Source organism: Porites lutea, chromosome 4 (assembly GCF_958299795.1).
Source record: "Porites lutea chromosome 4, jaPorLute2.1, whole genome shotgun sequence".
Lineage (NCBI taxonomy): Eukaryota > Metazoa > Cnidaria > Anthozoa > Scleractinia > Poritidae > Porites > Porites lutea.
Window position 1 is genome coordinate 1,746,002 of NC_133204.1, and position 20,317 is coordinate 1,766,318.

Here is a 20,317-nt window from a genome sequence, read left to right on the forward strand (position 1 = left end):
TTCACAACCGCAGGCAGCGCAGGGTCATCCGCGGAAGTGCACAATCTTCGTCCCAGACTCTCATGCATGGATACCACAGGGGTCCCTACTCTCTCCACTGCTTTTCCTGGTATTTATAAACGACCTTCCCAAGGGAGTGTCGCAACCAACCACAGTTTGTCCTCGCCATACACAGATACTTCTGGACTATGTTCTAAGCTCTGTGAGAGCACCCTTGAACTCGAGAACTGGTCTAGAAATAACCGTTTCAAGTTGAATACCGAGAAGACAAAGTCTATGTTTGTAACTGGAACTCGGTAGTACCAGTGTCAATGAGATGAGAATCTTTACCAGTAAAGGGGAAGAATTAGACAACACCACAAGTCTCACAAGTTATGTGGAGTCTATGTTGATCAAGACCTCAGCTTTAATTAACATGTTGAACAACTATGTAAGAAACTGACAAAACGCATAGTCTTCTTAGATCGATCAGGCAATATATATCTTCCTCTAAACGAGCGCATACTTTTTTTTAGTATTTACAACACAACTATTAAGCTTGTATTACTATACGGTGGAGCTGTCTGGAGTTCAACATCAAAATGTAATATTAGACGTCGTCCCCCTCGTCAGGTTTCCACTCTCTTCTAACTTCTAGCGGACAGGAAGAAGAGAGACCCTAGGTACGAGAATGATGACGTATTAGAGACAACGACCAGAAGAAGGAGCCAGACAACCATTGCAAGGTATACGTTTTCTAACTAGGCAGAAGAACTCACGCCTGCTATAATTTGTAGTCAGCTTTATCCGTGAATGCTTATGGTATCAGGGCATGGTCCAAGCGTAAGCACTAAATCCGCATGCTAAGATAACACTAACGCTGACCACTTGAGATGAAGCAGCGGCATTACAGAGATCTTCATTGCAGCATATTACTTCACAATCACTCATGTACGTGTTTAGTCCGCACATATTATCCGCGGGATCCTTGCAATGTAAATCACTGATACATGACAAATTATAAATATCTGTCCCATTATATTTATAATAAGACCTTCCGCACTGGTATCCTTTATGACAATCAATGGTATGCTGCTGTTTTATGCAGTCCTCAAACGAGATATAAGTTGAACAGAAATTGCACTTCAGGCAGGTTACTGAAAAAAACAATAGCACATTTTATTTTATAAATAGTCCAAAATGTACGTAGTTGTTAACGCAGCGATAAAGCGCAGACCCTTAACTGACCCTTCATTTTCATGGCTAAACACCCCGAGGTGAGCGAGGTAGTCCCTATAATGGTCTATATGGGTAGGCTCCGCCCGAAAGGGTATTTTTGTCAGGCCTCAGGTATATGGAAGGTTAGGAATTTCAGTAGTTGAAGTATATGAAAGGGTAGGGAAATCTGTCATTTCGGTCTTTACTATGACCTAAAAGGGCTCCGGAAGGATTTTTGTGGCTGTGAAAAAGTTGGTTGTGGGATTTAATGATGAAAGTGAATTTACAGCAATTAAAAGGATGCAAAGATCTAAAATTAGTATGTGAAAGGAGTACTCGATATTAGTCAATGGCAGAAGCCCAATGGAAGGTGTCCGAAAGGGATACCTTCTTTTTTTTATCAAAAGTGGTATTTAAAAGAGTTAGCGGTTGGACCTCGCGGAGGAGGCTCCCCTTAATAAAACTTTGTTGAATACCCCCCGGGCTTAACACCTTAAATGCGCTAAAAACTTTACCGCTGATACGGAGGAAGCTTAAATCTGGAATTTGTCAAAGTTTAATAACTTCAGCTTTAGACTGTCAGAGGTTTCGTTGAAAAAATCCGCCCGCCCAAACTGATCTCTCTGTTATTGCGACCATGCAACCTTACACTGACCTCAAAAAAACTTTGGCAAGGAGTCAATTATAAAGACATGGAATGCATTTAAATTTTGAGGGCCTAAAAACAAGTAAATACAGTGGTGTAACCATTCAAATTTAACCTCTCCATTAGCATCGTTAAATGGTTAAAAAAAAAATGAAATTTGGGAAATTTCTCGAATTTTGATTTAGGGCAGGGTGTGCATGGATCGTACGATTTACCGCGTCGAGATGAAAGCTTTTCCGTCTGGAAATGACAACAATTTAAATAGGTTAAAAATTCTTAATCATGAAGCATATTTTGTTTTCTTTGTTATTGTAAATCCAGGCTTCTAGTAAGTCTTAATAAGTCGGTGTCCCAGGGAGAGGGAAAGGGATACATGACCCAGCTTGGCATATCATGGGTGCAGCTGAGGGTTTTAAAATAAAAATCTTGTAAACATTCGCTCAGTTTTTGCATGCTGTTTAGCGAAGAAGAAGCAAAAAATGAAGGCTCTGTTAAGGACAAGTTCGAAAACCATTATTTTCCCCGTTTCGGACAGAGAGCCTCAGCAAGCAACATGTCCCATCGAGGAAGAGCCGCCAAAAGCAGCCCCTTCTCTCCCGGCCCCCTCCCCACTTCGACTCTTTTCTTCCCTTTCACCGGTTCACTAAAAGCTTTCGAGTTCGAGAGGTTTTTTAAGATCCGGACGCCGTGAATTCTCTTCACAGACTGAAGATTTTTAGATGAAATAAGTGGCTCTAAAAAGATCCAGACAGGATTTCAAAGATATTGCAAATGTAAGATAGCTGCATAAGAAGACAGTTTGTACAACAGCATTATAAGGATGAACATTAAATGAGTGTAATTTACAGACGTGATGTTATCTACTTACTGTTAAAAACTGAGCTCTAAATTATAATTCTTCAGGTAATTGTTAAATAAGGGCACAGGTTTATTTGACCTGACAGTAAAGGTTTCTCTCCTCAGCCAGTTGTAAGGAGATGATACCGATATCTGGCTAGAATGAAAATTTAAAAGGTACGTAAAATCTTACCGCATAAGAACATAGCACCGGCAAGTAGAAGAACAGCTGAAAACAGATGAAAATTCATGATGTCCATGATCCAATAAGATCCAGAACGTTCGATTGCAGTCAGACGGAAGTGCGTATAATAAAATACTGAACAGTCGGCATGGCCTAACAAGAACCTTATGCCGTAAATGCTTCAATCAAAATAGTTGCTAAATTAAGCAGTGGGTTCTGTGGTGATATTTATAGCCATACAGTAGGAATTAGTCGAACCAAAGACATTTAATACACTTTGTAGTTTTTGGATTGTTTTTTTTTTTATTTGTTTGAAGTTGTTGTTGTTGTCATGCATACCGCCCTATATACCTTGAAACGAAAAGTAAAAGGAATCACTGACGAATAATAAGCTCGCATTTTCTTTCTAGCTGAAGTGAACTCAACTAAAATTACCGTGAGGCCGACTGATTCAGAGATTAGTTGTGTGGCTTGTGTTTTTGTTCATCTCGGTGTCTAAACGTTTTCTCCTACAACCTCAGATCTAAGCAAAGACTGACAACGATCAAAAGACAATGGAAAAGGGCCGGGAGGGACCTATCTATCTCCAACCTCGACCAATTGCATTTTTAGTTTACACTGACTCCCGCTACCCCCACCACAATCACCCCACTTTCCCCCCATCTGCAAGTTGCACGACAAATAATTGGGGTCAAATCTGCGAGAGGGATGATCATGGATTTTACCGTATGTAAATCTGCAGGCCTGTTCTGTTTTTGCTTCTTCTTACAAGGTAAGAAAACATGATTAGGGTTTATAAGGTGTAGAAATAGTCCATGACCTCGACCATTGCGAGAAATCACGGCAAAATTGATTCGTGATCAACATGTGAACATTCAAAAAGGGCCCTGCGTAGATAAGACCGCTTGAAAAGGACGGCTTGACCCAAATTCAATTTGCAGCCTGTAAACTCTGCTATCAAAACAAAATGAAAAATAGTAAACGTTTTCCCAAGCCAAGATGATAAATGTCTCAATTAACAGTGGGTAACGTTCCGACGCTCACGGGCATAACAAAAACTGAAACTTTCACTAATTAATCAAATTATTTTTTGTCTCCTTCCCTTTTCCAAATTTTCAAACTTTAATATTTCGAGAGTTATAAAACATGAGAACTCGCATCACAACTTCTCGTACGTACTGTCTTATGCATTGGCGTACAAGAAAAGTGTTGAAATTTAAATATTTATTTTCGTAGTCTGTTTCGGGTGCACTTTAAAATGTTCGCACAAATTATTTTTGTTTTACTCTCAGAGGGAAAGATTAAAACCACAAAACCCCTAAAGTAGATGTTAATTTGTGTTTATTATTTCTCACAAATAGCCACGATGGCAGACAATAGGTTTCCGGTGATATACAGTTTGTCCTTTGTCTTGATATCGCCTTAAAAATATACTAATTGTTTCTTTTAGTCCAGATTACCCTTTATCTTACATCTGCTTTCAGCTGTGTTCTCTCTTGAGTGCTACACATGTACAAGCGACGATTCCTTCCACTCCTGCAACATTAAGCGATCCAGTGAAACGTGCCAGACACGAGCTAAATGCGGCAAGCTTTCATTCGATCTTCCAGAAGGAAGCAGATATAGGAAAGGCTGTTTATCTGTGATATACTGTGCTGATCCTGATAGATATTGCCAGAGTATTATTGGTGCGGAAAATTGCCATGTATCCTGCTGCTCAAACGATGTTTGTAACTCAACGACCACACGCGATTTGAATTCTGTTCTTCTGTTTTGGAGTGCCTTAATTACGGTCAAATTTGCTCTGTTCTACGAGCTGTTTTTATTTCAGAGTAGAACATACCGGTATACACTGCATCCAAACTAATCTGAAAGAGAGAGGGTTACCTCAAAGCCGACCTTAATTAGAATCGAATTTGCTGACATGGGTATTTTTACACAATTTGTCCAAATGAGTTCCACGAAGTGTTCAGTGATGAACCTGCTAGAAAGAACTCTTCTTTTTAATGCTGTTTCTAAGATAAACGCGTGAGTCAAGTGTAGTAGTTATAAGTTAAAATAGAATAGAACGTGAATAAGGGAAAAATTTGGCGTATAGCGTCGAACTCTTTGTTTGGTGGTGTAACGTAGTGACAACAAAGGCCTTCTGGCAAGCAATCAAGAGCTAGCGGCTTGTGAAAAGTTATTATCTGGGAGGGTTGACAGGGGAGGCTTTCGCCACCTCCCTTCATCTTCTTTCTGCTTTTACCCCTGCCCCTTCCTCTTCCATATCTTTTGGGCCTTTTTCGCCTTCTCTACGCCCGGGAAGTCTGTTCAAAGGCAAACTAATGTTAGCTCAGTTAACGAGTCCTCTACCCTATCTTATGAACGTCCCTCTAGCCCCCTTTCTCCTTTTAGTAAGAGCCCAGGCCTCTCGACCGAGCTACAATCAGGGACAAAAGTAGTTGTGAAGGTTGCACATCTTAACAGCATTATTGGTCCATTTCAAACGCCTTATATCTATGTACAAAAAAGATTATTTGTTCTTTTCCTAAATATCCCCCGTCCCCCCTATTCAATGTTGGGACATAGAAGAACAATTACGCACAAAAACAATCAGTTTTGTCCAACATTGATCCACGACCGAGGGCAAGTAGAAGGGAGGTGAAGAGTGGTAACTTTCCCAACATTTGTGATGATGATTGTAGCAAATAACAGAAGCACAGCTTTCGAATACGCGCACCGGCCTCTCCTCCCCAAACTATCACATATTTTGTAGCCCAAGGTCCTTAGTCCAGCTCCAGAGCCCACAGCTCTCACCTGTTTTTTTGTCCGAGGGGCACTTCCTGGGAATTCTTGGTGGGGGTTTGCTTCTCCAAATCCTGATCCTATTTCAGACAAAAACAATGTAATTTTCCGCACCTGTTTTCAGACCAGACCTCTAAAATCCATACCTTTTTTCAGACCTGGCCTTTAGGCAGAAATTATGTTATCATTACTTAGATAGGAGTGCAAACAAAAAAATTCTTCAAATCTATTTCGAATTCGCATATTTCTCTTTCTTTCTTACTCATTTGGAATTGAAACGATAAATACCTTCATACACTCCTGTAGTTCCCTCGAAAACCATACCCGATTCCAGACCAAAATGGGCAAAGTGTATACCCGTTTTCAGACCAAAACGGCGCAAAAAACCAACCCGATGGGGCGGCACATACTGGCGGGGGGGGGGGGGGTTGAAAACATTCTTGATTCTGGAGATCTTTATGTTTTTGGCGACAGAATACTGTATCCACGGGCGACACACGCGTTACTGTAATAACACAGCCTTTCAGCAAGGCTAGGCTGCCCTTTATTTCTTACGATGACTTCACTCTAGAGCCAGGCTAAAACTACCATCTACATCCACAGGGAATTTTAAACACTATCATAGATTATAAATTCTATTTAATGATCTAAACATAGTTATATTCAAATGATTAAACTCTTAGGTAGATGACCAAATTTGCGAAAGCAAATTAAAGGGCAATTAAAATGCAAAAAATACAACGAGCCGAGTACTATACTGACAGTGTTCAAGTGGTTCCTTCTAGCTGGTTATTGTTTAGATAAGCAATTTGATCATGAGTATTGCATAAACTGCGCATATTTCAGTAAGGAACCCGCTGACCCCCAAGGTACCACTCGCATCAACCCAATCGCAGACTTCAGAGTCTTCGTTATCATCGATATCCTTGTCGGGCTCCTTGTCGTCACTGGTATTAAATTTCTGTGAGTAAGCAGTGTTGTTGTAATTGCAGAATTCTTCTGTGCAGCATAGGATCTGGCATTCTTTAGCATCGCCCAAATTTGAAGAGACACTCCGGCAAAAATAATCTTTATCATCACAAGCCCTTTGGTAGACACAGCTTTTGCCGTAAACCCGGACGCCAGTGGATCCATCGAAAAAAGAGAATATTCCGCATCGATCAGCTCCTGGAGCATGGGTTTTACAATGTGCTTTCTGGATCTTGTTATCACATACGTCAAGGGAAGACTGCATGCCCTTACACACATAGCACTGGAAGCCATCCACTGCATTAAAATCATACCAGAAAATATATTATGATATTATTAACTTAAAGCATCAGTCACTTTAGTCTTTCTTGATTAGGGGCGTACGAGGGCAGAGGAGATGCTCAGTAGGTGAGTCGAGTTGTTAAGGTAGAATGTTTCGCGCTCCTTATGTGGTTTCGCCGGTAGCTAGTTACGCGTACTACAAACTAACCCGTTAAGCTCTAAGAGTATCCAACATTCAAATGCTCCTTCATATTATAGTAAAAATAAGCTTGGGAAACTACATGTAATCCTTCCGAAGATCGGCTTAAAATTCTAATAACTCGTTTTAGCGCTAAAATTTCATTTAAAATTTCGAGTTCTGTGTGAGACCAGGGTTGTTACGTTTGACAATATGTACTTCTTTTGGGTTAATCTCTCTCCCCTCCCTCCTCAGCCGGCCGGCTCCCTCTGGGTAATCCAATGAAAATAGGAATAGCGAAAAAAAAGTAAGCGCGTAGTCATCACTTTCTTTCTTTCCTCTCCCCAAACTCCCGCACGACACAAAGAGACCTCTGCGGTGCGGAGCGAAGTTAATGCTATCTTATTATCAGAAAGCCTCGTTGAATACATGGAACCCAATCTGAACAGAGCCGGCCATTTACCAGTATACGTGATGCTGGAGAGAAAGGAGTTTGTTGTTGTCGTTTTTATGTTTTGTTTGTTCTTAGTTTTTTCATTTATCCTTATTCTCAGTTAATTCGTCCCTTCATTAGTCTGAAATGTAACTCTAACCCCTAACCCCCCTCCACACCCCCCACGCGTTAGGTGATGGAGACGTATGACATTTCCGTGACGGCTATCCCTTCACTAGTTTCCTTGTCCGGCACTGACTGAGACTAAGCCTTGAAATTAATACGTTTAAATACTTTGCCGTAATCATGTTCTGTTTTGAGGCAGGCAAATCATTCAGAAGTCAATGAACCATTGGCTTTGTACAACACTTGTCCAGAAATATTAGTAATGTTTAAGATTCCAAAGCGACTAAAGCAATTGCAATTAAACACCTCTTTATGTCAAGGAACTGAAATAGTTCCTCTAATGCCAAAAAGGAATAAATCTCTATGTTAGCTCTTAAATTCGGTTTCCGTGAAAGATACTTCAGTCCTGTTAGGATCATTTATATAATCATGTAAGTCAGTGGTATAACCAGCTGGTATATCAAGAGCGTATATGTTGTTCAGTCGGCACAGGTACATCGCTCGTCGTGTGGAACCTGCCACCCCATAGAACCAAACTGCGTTGGTAGAAACCACACGCTGAAGTTGATAGTTTCATAACTTTAGTTTAGTGTGTACGTTTCCTGTCCTGTGCTTGCTCACAACTGAAAAGAGTATGTTGTGCATTCGCAAGCAACCTGCTACTAAGAGGATTTTCGTCCTTTAAAGTTATCAAAAATGTTGGAAGAGACTTACCCGTAGTTATTAAGAATATCAAGATACCGCTTGCCAACAGAAATGCTCTCATTGCTGATTACTTCGCGAGATCCTCTGCTTTCGGTGTGATTATGTTCGAATTTCTTTCAAGAGTAAATGTTCCGTGATTTTGGAATGTAAACAGTATTGAATGAAACAGACTTTCTCATGTTCAATTATGAACCTTCTGATAGGTTCATTAGTTTCACAATACTTGCACTGTCACTTTCTTGTTTATAAGAATAATGTTTTTCTCAACTTTTGATCTGTCTCTACTAGCAACCTGATGTAATTTTGTGTTAACTGTCAAGATTCTTCAATCCTTCTTTCATACTGAAAACCGCTCGTGAAGAGATAAAAGAAATGCATTTTTTATCCCGCGGTGCCTTTCTGTAAGTAATGTATTCATTTTCTCTTTTCACAGCCATTAATAAAGTAAACAGTTACTATAGTGTATTAATTTAACTTACTTTTCGTGTGTAGGATGGACAGTGTATACTTTTTTAAAGGAACTTTTTAAACAATAGATTACGAGTAGCCTCTTAAGTTTCTCGAGTGAGGAGTTAGAAGTACCGCTTGAGCGACTTTTTTTTTAAACAAGGAAAAACTTATCGTGCCAAGCAAATAAGTTCTCTCATTTTCACAAATAAGTGTAAATGTAGGTCGCCTGAAGCGCGTGAAAATCGCACCACGAGGATAAGCGACAAGCCGAGGAGAGTTAGTAGAGTGGCCTTAATTGCACACGAAATTAAAGGAAAACGTGAAACGCGGGACACGCTAGGAGGTGACCTGTTTGAGCGTGAAAGGAAGGAGTGGAAATTGTTGTTTTGATGGATACAGTTTTCTGTTTTAGTAAGAAAACGATAATCAGTTGTTGACAATTTATGATGTTTCTTCCGCGTACCGATTTAATCCCCTCCCCGTTGATTTTAACCGTCTCCCCCTCAACCGCCAATGCTTTGCGAGGTCCTGCCACTACTACCATGGTAACACTTTGAAAGGGGATAATTCAACTCAAAATAAAGAAAGAAAAAGAAAAAAACCTGGCTGCACGTTTAAGAATTACGTGTGCGCGCTGTACACTCTGAACACAGTTAATTTTCAATTGAGAATCGAGGGAAATAATTTTACGTGTACAAATCATGAAAGTGAATTTCCGCGAGCCGTCAACAGTACAGCGTGACGTATGACGTCAAAAAATTTTGTAATGTAGCCCTCTCAGGGACTTTTGGCAGGAAACAGTTTTATTGCTGAGAAAGATGCGTTTTTGACACAAAAGGCACAGAACGAAAAATCCAGATTACTGTTACATGTCATGTGACCCTGAACCAAAGGGAGCGCGCGCTGTTGGGGAAAAGATCCAGCGACTTTCAATTTTATCACTGAGTTTTGCAGGGAATGTACACTCCACAAAAAATGTTCTGGTATAAAATGTCTTGTTGCTGTTACTTGCTTAACAATGGCAACAAGACTGATTTATTTCCTGTCAAACTTTTAATACTTTTTTTTGGAAAGTTACAACACATTTTTTTTTTAACTTTTAGTATCCTTTACTGTACAAAGTAGTCGGTAAGTATGATTACTTCCTAGATTCTAATACAAAACTAAATATCATTCACTGCCTGTCTTCTCAAACTGCTGATCACAACTGATTACTAAAGAAATTAGTCTTATTACAACTAACAGAAAGTAGCTGTTTAAGATGACATGTGAGTACTTATGGAAAGGTAAGACGGGTGGAAATAGACTTTCGCCCAATAATTTTAACCATTTAAGCCTTCATAGTGAGACAAGCGCCCAATTTCTCCTTACAATTACCACTACTTAGGTCAAAAAGGGTCATAGGAATAACGGAAATGTTCTCCTGATGAGAACAGTTCAGAAAAAGTATGAAAAACAGTGTACAGAAATTGCTTTTTGTAATAGGGGCTTAGAGGGGGTTTCCACTCTTCTAGAGGATTTAAAAAGAGACCACGCAAAAATAAGCTCTGACCCAATACTCAGTAACATAGGAGATGAATTGGCCTACCACGGTATGATACTGTACTTGATACCGTGATATTTCACTTGCTTTCAGATCGGTTTATGGATTGGACATTCAAGCACGAGAGGTCCACGCGCGATCACTGAGTTAAATGAGCCGCGAGAGAATCGCGCGTGAGAGCTCACGCTTGTTGCGCTTGTAAAACGTTCTTAAAGTGGGTTAATTTTAGTTGCTATTGATCAGTTAAAGAACATTCTGAGCAAGCCAGTCAGTCATGTATCGTATCAAGGGTATCGTTTTATCTTCAGGTATCCTGTTAAGTATCGTATCAAGCCGTTAAAGTATTGTTATACCTATATATATGAACCATCTATAAACTATTATACAAGCTGATTAAGAGTTATGAGTAAATGAAAAATGTAATATTGGCCTGTAAAGCAGGCATTTTTTTTAACGAAATCTCAGAGGAACATTGATCGAAGCCGCTATCTTGAAAGCAATTGAAAACCTCTCCCTTGGAATAATTTTTTCACTTGCCCTAACTCTCCGTCAGTTTCAACGTCCAAGATGGCGGGAGAAAGTAAGTATCATTGTTTGCACTGCAAAATACCCTGTTTTGCAGGCTAATGTACCATAGGAACGAGTAGTTTAGAAAAGATACCTACTGATTACTGTAGGGTTTATGTAAAGCACATTTGAATACTTACAACAATCAAGAGAAAAAAGGGGGCTTTGAAATTACTATTAAAATATATCAACAAACACTTTTAATCCGCTGATGAAAAACTTTTGATGAAGGTTTTGTAGTCCATAACTTGCCCCTCGCCTTCGTCAGTCATGTCTATAAACTCCTGAAGGTTCATTGTGCTTTCTGTAAACAAAAATAACAATCCAAACAATATTACTCAGCTAAAAATCTACAGTTTCAATTAATAACCATGTTTTCAAGGAAGGTAAGTCATCTGTCTGTCAGCAGCAGAAGGCTCAGTAGGACTGAAGCAAAGTAGGTAACTGACTACAATTGACCTATTTGTGCTGTTAATAAAAACCTTACCAACCATAATTTTTCTGAAAGGTTAAAACTCAAGAGTACATCTTTTTCATTTAAAAGGAGGAAAATTTGAACATACTATTTCTAAGAAGAAAACGATTTTACAAACGTTTTTGTAATAAAAATAAAACTTATGCCCCCTGTATTTAAATGGTAGGCATTAAGTGAAACAAATAATTATTTTTTTACTTTTTCGCAGATAATTTTTTGGCATGCGATATTTCTAAGTTACCCAATATACATGTACATGTCATTCCATGTTGTCAAAAAATATACTCTAGGTGTAGTACATTACAAAGAGAGCCCACCATGCGTCAAGTGGTCACTTTATACAAGACGTTAAAAATAATGGAAAACTATAAAACTGTCAGCCCAAAAGGTGATCAAGGTCGCTTACGAGAGGTGCTCATTTACGAGAGATTCTAATTATAGGGCTTTGACTATTAAAGGGCGCTTTCCAAAAGTCAGAAATGGCCGGCCAGACTATGGCTGGACCAGACGTTTTGGCAATGAAACAGGCTTTTTCCAAGAGGTTTTGCTGAAAAACTATCTCCTTTCTGCATAATATTTAGGATTTGACTAATGTGGGTGGTTAGTTTTGATTAAAAGTGATATTCTCATTACAATGGGAATGGGCTGGCCAGTCAGTTCTGACTAATGGTAAGTGCCCTAAGAAAATGTTGGTGTTTTTGATAGGTGGTTGCTAATGAGAGGTGGTCACACATGAACGTTTGACTCTTTATAAAATTATTGAAGCTTTGATGTAATGAGGTGTACCTGCTGTTCTGATTGGTGCATACGGCGGTGGTGTTTTGATCCATTCACCATTTGCTTTCTTCATGTGTGACCGGTCTGAGGCAAAGGTCCGAAGAAATACCTCTGCTGGTATTACTCTGAATTTTCTGAAAGAAAGTTTTTAATGAAAATTAATATTATAAATGCTTAATAGGTGGGAGTTACGTATTATACAGAAGGGATTCTAGAATTCCTTGCTACTGATCAATCTAAAGTATAAAATTTGAACTGGTGTTTGAGGTACTACATAATCTCAAGTCACCAGTAAGTATTATTTGTCTTTAATTTTCAAAAGAATAGCAAGAGTCAAAATAAAACTGCATCTGCAGTCAGTATTCCCAAAGTCAGTGATAGACAATGACCCTAACACTACCACAGACTGCTTAGCACTTTGCCTGTACAAGTACTCCTGAATTCAATGTTTAAAAGTTTCCTTATTATCAAACCTAACTGCTACAGTGGTCCGTAGTCTTGAGTCTAACATCTAGCCCTCATTCTAAACTTTAACCAGTTTGTCATTGCAGTCAGTGACTAAGGGAAGTTATAGTGCCAGTCGTACAGTTGTTGTTGACAGTGACTGTCAACAACAACAGTCCTATTCAGGACTACGTTCACCCCAACAATTAAACTCAACCTAAATTTTGAAAATGACCCCTGGGTTCAAACCTTTCACATGGATTAAACTGCCAGGAATTTTAGAATCTAGCCCGCTTGTAACCCCAAACATCCTTAAATGGAATTTGGTAAGGTTCACAACTGCAAAACCAAAGTGCGTGTCTCCATCATGAAATATGTCAACTAACATACTGATCCCAGAAGTTCAAATGTTGGATAGCACAATACACTGGATAAATTATTATGCAACCGATAAAGTATTAGGAAAATCAATTGCTCTACATTCCTCTGGATAGCAATTTATCCAGTGGATTGAGCAATATTTATCTACTTTTTGATCTGGGGCCTGGAACTTACCTGTGAAATTGCTTTTTTAGTCGTCTGTCACTCTGTATAGCTTGTTCAGCGTACTGAGTAAATGGACAAGGAAAAGGTAGGATAGAATCCAGATCATAAATGAGACTCTTCTCCTCCACTTTTCGTAGTAAAAGAACATGATAATCCTAAAAATCCAAGATTATCTAAATTGAGTCCATTATTTTCTTTTTAACTGCATGATTTCATTAGATTACTTAAGTGTTCATAACCAAATGTGGCATGAATATTCTTTCCAGAAAAAGAAGGAAGCACTACTGCCACAGCTGTGTAACAACTTCATTTGCACTCTGAGTGTGTTAATAATTATATGGTGAAAGAAATGAAAGATGGTATAAAATTTTAAGCTCGGCGAGAGAGATGTGAAAATGATATGAACACCATGTCACAAGCATTGAGAATCCTGTCAGGAACTCAGATATTTTCTTTGTCCCACACTCGTGACATGCTGATCATGTCATTTTCACATTTGTTTCACCGAGCTTAAAATTTACCACCTTTCATTTCTGCAACATCGACATCGCTGATCCTAGCAGTATACAGGACGCATGTCAAATATGAACCTAGTACATGGCCTTGTTCTCCATGAGTTCTCTGTAGCTCAGGAGCACCCGCCTGGGGTTCGGGAGGCCATAGGTTTGAATCCTGTCTGGGATTCAGATTTTTTCCATGTCCCATGCTCTTGACATGCTGATCATATCATTTTCACAATTATCATAATTATGTTGCTGTTCACTTTTACATTTTCACTTTTTGTTTTCTTGGTTGAAAATTAATATAACATTTGAACCATGGATAAAAATTGATATTTCATGAAATAACCAAAACAATCTTGGAAGACAAGATTATTTTTTAACACAATTGCTATAGCTAGAGCCCGCAGGGTTCTATTTGACAACTTACCCATACTACTGGAGCTAATGGTTCTTTTGCTGATTTTTGCATCCATAAAGGAACCTGTATTACACGAAGTAAGTGCAGTGACTTGTTAATTATAACAAGGAAAGAGATAACTAGAGGGTACTTGTAGCAAATGTTATGATCAATGATTAATACTGACAAAGAGACACTGATCTACTTGTCATCAAATCTTTATCTTCCTGTCAAAACAGTGGAAATCCATTAAAATGACCGTTACAGGTCAAAATCATAAACAGGTTAAACTTCTTTAACCTAGGTTGATTCTCAATTTTCTTTGTCTCCTTAAGCCCTAATAATTTATAACACAGGAACTTGAGAATCAACCTTCATCATCAAAAGTGTAGGGAAGGTTGCTTTTTTACCCCTTTTTTTCCTTCCCACCCCCCTCCCCCCGGCCCTGACCCATTGTTGAGAAAAACATTAATGTCTGTGTGCATAATTGTTCTGTCATATCCCAACTTTGAATGGGAAGAGGGGGGGGGGATATTTAGCAAAAGAGAAAACTCTCTTTTTTGAGGATTAAAATGGACTACTGTTAAGTTGCTTTGTCATAAATGATAATCCATGACCAGCTTCTTAATGATTAGCACTAAACAGAAGCTATAATAAAAATGGTGGCTTAAGAACTATTGCAGTCAAATTAGGAGGCCCACAACATATCTTAAGCTTCACAGGGACAGTTAGAGTGAGAGAAGTGAATTAGAAAGAAATGGGTGCATAATGATTTCCAGCCATTGATGACCAACTTTAGAAAGACCATAAACATGAACTTATTAAAACACAGGTTGCCAAAATTAATTGCTGACTTTCACTGCATTACTTTAGTTGCCAATTAAATGGCCATCAAAATGCATTGTAACCAGATGTTCAATTTATTATGTAACAACATTTATGGGCATTTTACTGGAACAAATCAAAGTACCTGTAATGAAAAAGTGGCCAAATAAAATGGTATGTATACTAGTTGAGTTCCACTGTATTAAAAAAACATACCTGTCTCTTATCATTTGAAATGAAAACTGCATAATATTCATTCAGGCTTTGCTCTTTTTCCTCCTTTATCTGCTCACATAATTTCCACACATTTTCTTCACTGAAAAAAGAAAACCATCCCACAGTTGTCAAAAATCATGACATATTGTATTATTTTCTTTTTGCACATACAAAGGTAGAAAAAAAACTAAGCTAACAACCTGCAAAAACCTAAGGTTCTAGGATGGAATGGAAAAGCATAATTCATGAAAATAAAGTGAAAATATATCTGCATTTCTGAGAAATAAGCCCACAATTTCTGAAAATGCTAACCTTGCTGGGAGTGCTGGATGCACTGAAAATCGAAAGGAAAACAAGGTTGGAGAAAAGGAAGACAAACCCTTTTAGCTGCATTAGAAGCTGCCTACAGTGAGTATCATTGGACCACGAAAAAAGCAGCTAAAAGTTTGCTATTTTACAAGGAACAGCCTCTCACTAAAGTGAACAAAACAAACAGAGACAAAACTGCCTTCCATTCAGCAGTTTGGTCAGTTTGCCAGTTTTAGTCTGCAGACACATGCAGTGTGAACTGCTTTGACTTTCAAAAGCTGAAATGCATTGTGGGACACCATTTTAAAAAGTTGGGGATGAACCATGACCAACAACAACACTAGTGCCAAGCATGTGTTTCACTCACATGACACAAGGTGACCTCCCTGCACCTTTTTGAAAATTTGTCATACAGAAAGAATGCAAAAGCATCAAAAAGCATATTTCTATAAATAGTTATATCCGATAAGTTTTAACTGTAGAATCCATTGATAACAGTCGTCAGAAAAAAAAATTGTCAGAAGCACTTTTTAATAGTTTCACTTTGCCGCGCCTAGAAACAAGCTTTAACGTTCTCTCTCTTTACCTATGAATTCATAACTCCTTTTCGGAAGGGAATTGGGATTATAAAAACTTGAACTTGTGAAAGCAAATAACAGTGAAAGTTAATTTCGGTGCGATCGTAAAGACATCTTTAAAAAAGACCTTATCAAAATACTGTTTTACAACAACGATAATTTTCCTTTAAATTTCCAATAAACCTTACTTATTGAATAATCTGTTTACTCGATAGAAATAGAATTATTTTTTGCAAATTCAAAGAAAAGTTTGTGTTTTAAGGTCAATAAAACTTGTAATGTACCAATTCTATAAACCGGATCACAGCCCGGGAAAACCCCGCGAAAGAAGTGTCCACCAATACCATTGAAAAACCGAAAAACAAATTGAGATCATCTTTTTAAGTAATGTTCGTGAAAGCAAATATTACGGAGACCTAACTTCCCTACAAAACTTGCAAAAAGCCAAGTTTTTCTAATGTACAAATTTCGTACGACATAACGGATCAAAATGCTTTTGCGCTTTTCAGACATCTGAACTTGTAAATTCTCCGTTTGCGCCGTAAGATGTGCATATTATACCACACTAGGGTATGTGAGTAGGACATTTACGTATAAAGATAGTCACATACCAGTAACAGCTCGTATAGACGCATGTAGACGGTGAAATTTCTCCTTTAACTTCCACTGAAGTTTTTGCCTGCATGGCCGGCCATTGAAAACAAAACCTGAAAGGCTTGAGGCAGGCATGGAAACGAGGCCTGTGGCTGCGACCGCTGTTTAACTGTACTGGCAGCTGCAAAAACAACATGGCGGAAGAGAAGAGTGTCTTTGTCACTGTTGGAACAACAAGCTTTGACCGATTAATTGAAACTGTTTCCAGCAAGCCTTTGATTGAGGTAAATTATTAAACGTCTTTCTCTCTGTAGAGTTACTACAGAACACAGGGCCGTGTGATAAAGGTCTTAAACAGAAGTAGCTCGGTGGTTCGCCAGTGTTCTTTTGATACCTACGGTACACTTCGTCTTAATTCGATTCATTGCTGCAGATAATTATATTTTTTTTCATTCTACAGGTTTTAGAAAATTTAGGATACCGAAGTGTTGTTCTTCAAATAGGAAGAGGTGATTGCGAGCCCGAGGTAATAAAAAGAAAGAATTTCTCCTTGACACACTACAGATATAAAGATTCAATCGCTGCTGATATTCAAAGAGCATCGCTTGTGATCAGCCACGCAGGTAAGTTGAACTCTTTTTTAATGGTATCTGCACTTACAATTAACAGTAAAACCTAACTTAGTTATAGAAAAGCTTACTTATTAAAGCTTAGATATAAGATTCAGCTTACTAGAAACCTTGAAAAAGTGTTCTTATTGATGAGTTAATACTTGTGCAGATATACATCAAGGGGTGAATTATGATTTAGCTTACACGTGGTACGCTTAGAGGGGGTTTACACACCTGTGTGCTATTCACTGTTTTAAAGTTACTAATAAGAATAATCAGATTTAATTATTATTACATATTTGTTTTCTTGTTTTGGAACTTACATGAGGTCAGCTGCGAAATTTTGAGTGCCATGATTTTCTCCGAGCAGAAGCACAGAATGATGTTTAAATTGAAAGTTATAAGTAATGTGATCCATTCGTACATAAGCCAAAAAATTAAAAAAGGACTTAAGGACAGTGAAATCATGCTGCTTGTGTTTTCTCCACACCAGGGATGCATTGACATCAATTTCACAACAGTGAACCATGGAGTGTTTGTAACTGTTTTTCTTAGGGGCTGGAAGTGTTTTAGAGACTCTGCAAGCAGGACGGCCACTTATTGTAGTGATCAATGAACACTTGATGGACAATCATCAGTTAGAGTTAGCAAGTCAACTTGCTGAGGATGGCCACTTGTACTATGCTACTTGCAGGTGTGTAAGATATTGGCAAAACTGTTCTTCAGCAATGTTAGGGAAATTGTCTTGTACTTAGCATATTTCTTTGACATTTTTCTCATAAACACAATTTGCTAATAAAGATAGTGATAAAATTGATGCAACACAACAAATTTTCAAATGCACATTGCATATGCAAAAATTCAGGAGACTAGCTTGCCAGTTCCAGAGTACAGTATGGTAGGCCATTTGCCTTAAGCCTCATTTTAAAGTGATAGTTTCTGAAACTCAGAAATGGCCCATTCAGCTCTGATTAGGCAAAGTTATGTGGAAAAATTTACATGCACAAAAAGTAATTAATCAATCAGTTTTTGTAAGGGATGATTGTTAAATAAACATGTGGTATATTTAGTGATATTTTCACTCTTTATTTTACAGCACACTGCAGGATACCATCACGGAAAAAGATCTCACACAGCTAAAACCATTTCCTCCTGGGAAGCCTGAACTTTTTTCTGCTTTTCTAGACAGAGCAATGGATTTCCATTCATAGCAAAGAAACTTGGTGCGTTCACCGTTAATTGAAATGACACTGAATCCATCGTTTGATAAGTAAGGGATTTACAAGACCCCACATGCCTTCAAAAGAATGTTTTTTGCTCCATGGGAAGCACCCGCAGAAACTGACAGCTTGTTCAGCAGAAGGTTTTGGGAAAGACGTCTTGGGCTTAAACGCTATGGCTTTCAAGGGGAAAAAATATGGGTACTTCCTGGGAAAACCTATTCATAATCACCTATTCAAGTCATGAAAATTTTATGCGTCAGAGCAACCAGTTAATTAATAGGCTTTAATACGTGCTCAATTTGCCTGCAATTTTGGTAGACTGGGAGCAGTTTCTCATTAAATATCTCCGAATTAGTCGTGTGGTGTAGCACGCGCGATCGGTGAAGCTTCAAGAAGCAAGAAGGGTGTACGAGAATCTCGTACGCGAACGTGGCCATCTCGAAAGCGTTTCTTTCGACAAACTGACAGGTCGTTTCGCCCGAAAGTCGATTCGTTCGACGGCAGTTCGCCCGGACTTGAGTTGATTTGCCCGATGTTTATTTGTCATTTTTCAAGCCTCAAAAAAGGAATAAGCGTGAATTACAGTGACTGCACTTGTGGATCAACGGCTGTAAGTGAAAACTGACACACGTATATCAAAGGTCGACATATCGATTGTTGCGATCCCTGAGGTACATGCAGACGTCAGTTTTATGGACAGTCAGTTTCAGTATCTCGAATGGGACTATCGAGATCGCTTAGATCCTTCAGATCGCGGGACCTTTTTAGCAATCGCAACAATACAATCAAAGCTTCACTAACAGCATCTCTGATATAAAGCCGTGTTGTAGAGTGTTGTTTGTCATCGGGCGAATTGACTTTCGTCCGGGCGAAACGACTTCAGGCGAATTGACTTTCTGGCGAAACGACCACAATTCACATTGGTTACCTCGCCCTCTTCTTTATTTGTGATATTAAAAAAAACTGCTTGCGCCCCATCGAAGGTTCGGCTATTCCGATGACTAGACCTATTTCCTTTGTGCTGCGTACCAAAGAATAGTCATGGTCACCAAACGAAGTTAGCGAGTTATATTTTATAGAAAAAAACCTTTGGACAACTTCTTCAAATCTAGCTAGGGTGGAAGGCATTTACAGGAAAGGGCCAATTAAGACACGAGAGGCCATCGCGTTTACGCGCGCTGTAAATTTTCTTTTTCCTTTCCCTTCAAACAAGCGCAACACAGGCTTTTTTGAATCAGGAATTTTGATCTGTTGGTATGGATCGTTAATTCTAAACGGTTTTTTAAAATTGATTTTTATCACAGCTTATCTGTTTAAAACCCAGATAATTAACTCTCAACTAAAATTCTGTTGATGCCGTTTACGTCTATCGTAATGACACGAAGATGAAACAACCCAAATATGCAGGCACTTGTGTCGCTCAGGGGGGTCTTTTTACCCAATACCCTAAAGTAGTGTAAGATAAATAAAAGTCTACAAACTCACAAAGTATTGCTGCTTTGATTACTTTACATATGCATTAGCATGCAAAGAAATAGCAATTTGGGTCATTTTATTTATTCATAGAGTAAGGGGGGTAACAGAATTCGTTAAGTGTTGTTATTGTTGTTGTTTAATAATTTAAATTGTGAGATCCCCGTGAGAAAAGTAGTCCTAGGCCAAACGTTGAACTTTCTCATGAGACGAACCAAACTCTAATCTGGGTCGACCTAAATTAAGTTAAGAACGTCTTCTGGGTCAGAAGTCGAACTTAGGACGCGTCGAACCAATCAACTAAATCAGACCAAAAAGAAATTTTAATAAATTTTCTCTCGAACAGGCTAAATATACATTATCATTCAAATTTTCAGTTTCTTAGTTTAGTTCGTTGCATGAGAGGATCGACGTTTGTCTCGGAGACGACCTTCAGGCGTTC

General features: G+C 38.6%; 2 protein-coding genes across 3 annotated transcripts; one reads left to right on the forward strand and one right to left on the reverse strand.

Annotated features, from left to right (window-relative positions):
• Window positions 1–9,841: 9,841 nt before the first annotated feature.
• On the reverse strand, window positions 9,842–16,676 carry LOC140935184 (protein N-terminal glutamine amidohydrolase-like). 2 transcript variants are annotated; one of them, XM_073384722.1, is made up of 6 exons: window positions 16,586–16,676; window positions 15,088–15,187; window positions 14,077–14,130; window positions 13,156–13,208; window positions 12,166–12,290; window positions 9,842–11,208 (listed from the first exon to the last, which is right to left on the reverse strand). In XM_073384722.1, the coding sequence occupies exons 1-6, from the start codon at window positions 16,657–16,659 to the stop codon at window positions 11,105–11,107; spliced, it is 510 nt and encodes a 169-aa protein (XP_073240823.1). In that variant the 5' UTR covers window positions 16,660–16,676; the 3' UTR covers window positions 9,842–11,104. The 2 variants fall into 2 exon arrangements, with proteins under 2 accessions (XP_073240823.1, XP_073240822.1); XM_073384721.1 differs by having other exon boundaries at window positions 13,156–13,301.
• Window positions 16,677–16,726: 50 nt separating this feature from the next.
• Window positions 16,727–19,893, forward strand: LOC140935185 (UDP-N-acetylglucosamine transferase subunit ALG13-like). Its single transcript, XM_073384723.1, has 4 exons — window positions 16,727–16,852; window positions 17,029–17,191; window positions 17,735–17,873; window positions 18,276–19,893. The coding sequence occupies exons 1-4, from the start codon at window positions 16,763–16,765 to the stop codon at window positions 18,388–18,390; spliced, it is 507 nt and encodes a 168-aa protein (XP_073240824.1). The 5' UTR covers window positions 16,727–16,762; the 3' UTR covers window positions 18,391–19,893.
• Window positions 19,894–20,317: the final 424 nt, after the last annotated feature.